At 54.8% G+C, this 5,801-nt stretch overlaps 1 protein-coding gene and 1 long non-coding RNA gene across 9 annotated transcripts in view; one reads left to right on the forward strand and one right to left on the reverse strand.

The window, feature by feature from the left end:
- Positions 1–4,940, reverse strand: part of MEIS2 (Meis homeobox 2) — a 195,815-nt gene extending 190,875 nt beyond the window's left edge. For 3 of the 8 annotated variants that reach the window (XM_081830866.1, XM_081830865.1, XM_081830867.1), the window contains exons 1-4: positions 4,657–4,940; positions 3,211–3,443; positions 1,476–1,617; positions 713–763 (exon numbers count right to left, since the gene is read on the reverse strand). In XM_081830866.1, the coding sequence (XP_081686992.1) occupies positions 713–763; positions 1,476–1,617; positions 3,211–3,443; positions 4,657–4,668 (438 nt within the window). In that variant the 5' untranslated portion in view covers positions 4,669–4,940. Of the gene's footprint in view, positions 1–712; positions 764–1,475; positions 1,618–3,210; positions 3,444–4,095; positions 4,328–4,656 lie in introns of those variants that run through there. The other 5 variants (XM_031029358.2, XM_006734441.3, XM_031029360.2 and 2 more) reach the window with 3 other exon arrangements.
- Positions 4,305–5,801, forward strand: part of LOC115941326 (uncharacterized) — a 10,263-nt gene continuing 8,766 nt past the window's right edge. Inside the window, exon 1 of the long non-coding RNA XR_014148574.1 lies at positions 4,305–4,631. This is a non-coding gene — a long non-coding RNA (uncharacterized LOC115941326). The remainder of the gene's footprint in view (positions 4,632–5,801) is intronic.

Below are 5,801 nucleotides of genomic sequence, written 5' to 3' on the forward strand. Positions count from 1 at the left end.
CTTTCCTAGGGCCAGGCCTTCTTTCTCCGCCTGAGTCTTTAACCGTCCCCTCCTCGACCTCAGGCCAAATTAAAAAAAAAAAAAAAAAAAAAAAAAAATCCGCTTCTTCGGAGAGAGAAAGCTTTTTTGAACAGCACACCCTGCGAAATCCGTCCTTACTGAAGAAGGAAATACTCAAGATGAATGGTGAAGCAAGGCCTTTGAAAGCGGATTTAAGTACTTTTAATATTGAAATTGTGCAAATTAGCAAAAGAATCGCACCTAAAAGTGGCCTGCGCCCGCCTGCCCCATACCTCCCTCCCCCCATCTCCCCGCCCGCCCTCCGCTGCTGCTGCGCCCGCGGTTACTTCCTTCGGGTGAGCAGCCGGGGGCTCGGCTGCCTACCCTGGCAAACAGAGGAAATAACTCACTTCTCGCAGCCTCGCTCCCGGGGCCGAGACCTGGGACTCATCCCCTGCTCACACTCTGGGCGCTGTGTCCTCGCCTGCTGCTCCCCGGCCTCCGCTTTCCCTGACGTCCATCCCACCCCTCACCTCCCATCGCCCTTGCGGGGGCTCTAAGCTGTTCCCTCTTCCTCCCTGTCGCTCTTGAGCTTCAAAAGAGGGCTCTGCTCCAACTCCCCAGAGCTCCAGGGGGAAAGTGGGTGCTTCTAGGCAAGGTGGGGGGTGGGGGGGGAGCAGGCTGGGGAAAGGCAAGAAACGGTGAGCCTTACCAAATTGTCCAGCTCTGGATTTGAGGAAAAAAGTGGCTTTTCAGCGCGAACCTGTAAGAAGCAGGGAAAGTCAACATGAATGACCGCCCCAACTTAAAAGAAGAAAAACGCTGTCACGGACTAAACCGTCTGAGTGGGTACGGTGGAAGGGCAGTGGCGGAGAAGAGGAGAGGGGCTTTGGTAAAATACACGGAACAAACTAATGCCTTAAATTAGTGGGTTCGGTTGAAAAAGTACTGGGGCCTTCTACTCCTCGCCCCATTGAGGGGCACCTGGATCTGCTAAGCTGTTGCTGGGAACTCAGGACCGTTCTTTGGGCCTGAGTACCCCCTCATCCAGCCGTCTAAGGGGCTGTGGCTCTCAGCCTCCCTCGCCTTAGCGCCCCGCGCGGACCGCCCCATGAGGCGCCCGGCTTCCTTCCCTCCCAGGCACTCTCTGGTCCCTCACAGCCCCTATCCCCAATACTTGTTCAAGTAGCTGCAGGCGGGGGAAAAGGCCAAGCCCCAGATTAGGAGCAGGTCAACTTTAATTCGAGGGTCGAGCCCCTGTATTCCTGGCTGGGGGGAAAAACAAACACCCATATTTATCTCCGCTTCCAATTCGCCTCCAGGCTCAGGGATGGGGAGGAGGCGAAGAGCACGGACTGGGCCAGAGGAACAGATCGGGTGTCCCGGCCTTTTCCTCCTCTTTCATGTAAAGCTCGGAGGAAAGGGGAGGAGGAGTGAGGGTCTGCAGGAGGGTGAGTGGGTCAAGAAGGTTGGACCTGCTTGGCGAAGACCGCGATGTCCTCATTGAAGGAGTCGGAGGAGCAGACGTCTCCGCCGGCCACTCCGGGTTCCCGGGGAGTGCAGGTCGCCAGCTCGCACTTCTCAAAGACCAGAGCTAACAGAGGAAACAACGGGTGCCTAACGGGCAGCGCCACGCAGAGACACACACACGGAGACGGGGTGCAGAGGGGAAGGAGCAAGAACTGTAATCAACAAGTTTGGAGGGTTCGGATTCCTTCTTTAATAAAACAGGCACGCATCACACTTTACAACCCTTCCTTAGCCAGCCGAGCCTGGGCCAGAAACAGAAAGGAAAAACGGCCTGGCCCTTTCCCTCAGCTCAGGAGTCCCTCGGATCTAGTCAGAGAAGCCCCTGGCCACTTCAGCCCGCCAAGTAAGAAAAGCCTCAGTGGGAAGTAATGAAACATCCAAGCAGCTCAGGCAGTCTGGAGCCCGGAGTTGATCCAGACCCAATCCCCACACTTACAGAGGCCGCGGAACCAACCCCCTGATACCCAGCCCTGACCTCTCAAGAAAGGAACACTCTGAAATTAAAAAAAAAAAAAAAAAAAAAAGCTTTAACTCTCCATATTAATGGTTATTTCGAAGGAGGCCGAAGGCTTCACCTATATATATACCCGAAGTGATATTTCCTAAACCTAAATCGGAGAGAGTGCTCTTCCAACCTCTTCACCCCCTTGCCTTATAAACTTGTTTGCTCTACTTCTAGTAAAGCCCGTGTGTGGGGGCCAAAATAATAGGAATGTTAAACGCCCAAGAGCTTCCTTCCAAAGACCACATTTCTCCAGCAGGCAAAAATAAATAAACCGAGTGTTAAAACTTGGAAGTGTGCGTGCGCGTCTGCCCTTTGTGTTCCTCCGGGCGGCTTAGCTACACTTCGGGATGCTTGCGGCCTCTGGCTTCAGGCTCAGTTGCCGTTTACCAACCGTCCCCTCCCCTCGGCAAACCGCCGCCTTCCCCACCTCCTCTCAACTGGAAGAGCACCAGTGGTACACTTTTGGACCGTGCACCTCCATCCCTCTCCCGAGTTCCCTCAGAATATAAAATACGGAATTTCCAGCCATCTCCCTCACACCTCCTAAGAGCAGCTAGCTCTATGCAAGCCGCAGTCCCTTCCACCCCGCTGCACTTCAAGGTCTACCCCTTTATTTACAGAGAATTAAGAAGTGGGTGATTAGGACTTCCTGGCCGACAGAAGCAGCCCTGATCCCAGCTCAAGCTGCATTTAGTGACTCCCAGACTCTCGGTAGGAAACAGAAGAGGAAAAAAACCAAAACAAAACAAAAACAAAAACAAACAAACCAAAAAAACCCCCAAAGTTGCTCCTCATCGGCAGGAAACTTTCTCCTTCGTCAAGGCCTCTGTTAGGGGCCCTGGAAGGACCAGTTCTGCGTCCTTTGGCCAGGAATCCCGTCCTTGGGGAGAAGGCCCTGGCAAGATTCTCAGGACTCAGTCACTCTGGGCTGTGGGGTCCGGAGTGACCGGGCCGTGGGGGTGGAGGAAGCTTTATCTTTCGGGGACTTACACTTAAGGCGAAGAAGAGCAGGCCCCCTTCTCTGTCCTTTCTGAAGGCAAGCGGTTCCCACCCCCCCCCTCCCCCGCAGAAATAACTCCCCACTTAGTCGACCATCCCTTCAACCCCCACAGAGACGAACACACACTCGCACTCACAAACAGTATGCTGGGTCGGGAGGAGGGGGGTTGGTTTACCCATAGATCGCGTCCTTGTCCCGCTTCAAGGCGTCGTTGACAGCGGATCCCATGCTGGCCGGCATGACATTGGGGTGCGGGGCGTGCGCGCCGTAGTGCTGCGTGGCGTGGAGCGGCGGCCCGTGGTTCAGGTGGTGAACCGGGGGAATCGGCCGCGGCGCATGAGGGTCTCCGTACATGGAAGCAGGCACCCCTACTCCGTCCATCCCGCCGTAATGGGGCAGCTCATCGTACTGTCGGGACCCGGCAAGGGGGAGGGGGGCGCGGGAGGTGAGGGAGAGCCGAGGGGGAATAGAAAAAGAAGATGGGAGAAGAAAGCAAGGAGAGAAGTGGGAAAGGAATAGAGGTGGGGGGGGAGCGGGGGAGAAAGACGAAGGGAAGAGGGGGCAGGCAGGGGAGAGAGAGATAGAGAGAGAGGGAGAAATAAAAACAAAAGTCAGAAAGGAGAAAAGTACCGAGCACGAGTTGAACACACAGAAACCAAACCAGCCGAAACAACGAGTTGAAAGTTGCGGGGGGAAATGTTTTTAAATTTTAAAATGAAAAAGTATGAACCAAGAGCAGCGTTTAGAGTAGGGAGAGGGGGGCAGTGAGGCCAGGGACTGAGGGGGCGCCGGGAGGTCCCGCTCGGGCCGGAGGCAGCAGAACCGTAGCGAGCCAGAGGGAGAAGTGGAGTTAGTGTGAGGAGGAAGCCCTGGATCCCACCCCTAACCCCCCTTTGCCTCCTCCCGAGGATCCAATAAATCAAAAGGCGAAATGAAACAAAATAAAGAGAAGAAAAACGCTAATAATCAGGAGGAGAGCGCCGAAGACGAGGGAAGACTGGGGCCAGTGCCTCCCCGGGGGCAGGGAGCGGAGGGGAGGGGGGAATAACGTGAAAGTTACCAGAAACATTATTTAGCAGCGGATTCCCTGCGTCCTTGTCAATTTCAGAGACAAAACAAGCAGCCCAGGCTAGTCTAGGCGGCGGCGCAGCGGCTGCGGCAGCGCGGCCCCAGCGGCGGCCCCGGCGGCGGCGGCGGCTCCTACGCAGCCCGTGCCCGCCCCGAGCCGCGGGAGCAGCGGCGGCAGCGGCGCAGCAGCGGCAGCGGCGGCAGCAGGAGAACCGGGGGAATCGCGCTGCTGGGGTAAAAGCTGGAGCGAGGCGAAAGCGTGTAACAATTGCACACGCACACACACCACTCACACGCACTCGCCGCCCGCCCGCTCGCACAGCGCTGGAACACGCGCGCCCAGACACGCACACACGCACGCACACACACACTCGCACACACGCAGAGGCACGGGGGGGAAAGCCGATGAATAATTTTGCTGCTATTTTTTTAAATACTGGCCGCCATCATCAAGCAGCGAGCAGCAGCAGCACTGAAGGGAGAGGAGGCATCGGGACAGGCCCCTCTTAGGAGAGGATTTATATCTAGGTAAGTGTTGGAGATTTAAACCTACCCTTTGCGCCATCAGTCTGCGCTCCAATAAACTCCTGGATGTGTCGTATATTTAATATCCCAGTCCGGATAAGAAAGTGATCTAGGCTGAAGATTCCTTTTTTTTTTTTCCAAACCAAAAAGACTTCTCCCAATTCTCCAATATGTTATTTTTAGGGGGAAAAAAAAAAGAGCCCAGGCAAGACAACGAAGAGTTTTTTTTTTTTTTCTGTGATATTTCTTCTTTTTCTCTTTTTTCCTCTTCTTCCTCCTCCTCCTGATCTTCCTCCTCCTCCTCCACCTCCTCCTCCTCCCCCCTCCCCTCCTCCTCCTTTTCGGTCCTCCTTTCCCCCTCTTTCTCTTCTCTTCCCCTCAGTTGGAAAAAAAAAAAAAAAGAAAGAAAAGAAAAAGAAGAAAAAGAAGAAAAAAAATTGTCAAGCCCCCGAACTGAAGGTTACGAGCGGCCCGTCAGCAGCCCACATGTAACCGAACTGTCGTGTTTCATGGCTTTTTGCCACTCCAGCTGTCAATCAAAGCCCGGAATGTCAAGGTAGTGAATGAATGATGGTTGATGATGATGAAGAGGAGGAATCTTTCAGACCCGTTTTTTTTCTTCCAGTAAAACTCCGCGAGGGGTTTCTGCTTCTTGAATTTTTTCCTCCCCCTCCCCCCCTCTTTTAGCTTGGCCCCCGCGGTATCTATAATATGATCCTCTCTCTTTAAAGTATCGTTCAAAGAAAGCAGAGGGGAAAAATCAAGAAAAAAAATGAATAGTTTGCAAAAATTGGACTTCCTCCCCCCCTTTCCTGGTAGGTATTTTGTCTCTCCCTCTCTCTCTTTCTCGCTCGCTCGCTCTCACTCGCGCTCGCTCTCTCGCGCTCGCTCTCTCGCGCTCTCTTTCTCTCTCTGGGAGATGAGTGAGTGTCAGTAGGTGTTGGCAGGTTGGCTGCTGCCTGGCTTATAGAAGAGCCTCAGTTTGGCGGCGCGGGTCGGCGGCGGGAGAACGAAATGACGGAACCCGGAAGTCGTGGTGGCCATAGCCCGTCGTACGGCGGAGACACATCCCGGGAGTGGGGAGCGGGAGCGAGGAGGAGCGCGCCGCGCCGAGCCTCTGATATGCAGCGAGTGCGATCGGACGGCCCCGACTGGGGGGGCGGGGGAGGTGGG

Source organism: Leptonychotes weddellii, chromosome 9, assembly GCF_054177405.1.
Source record: "Leptonychotes weddellii isolate Sample4059 chromosome 9, ASM5417740v2, whole genome shotgun sequence".
Classification (NCBI taxonomy): Eukaryota; Metazoa; Chordata; class Mammalia; order Carnivora; family Phocidae; genus Leptonychotes; species Leptonychotes weddellii.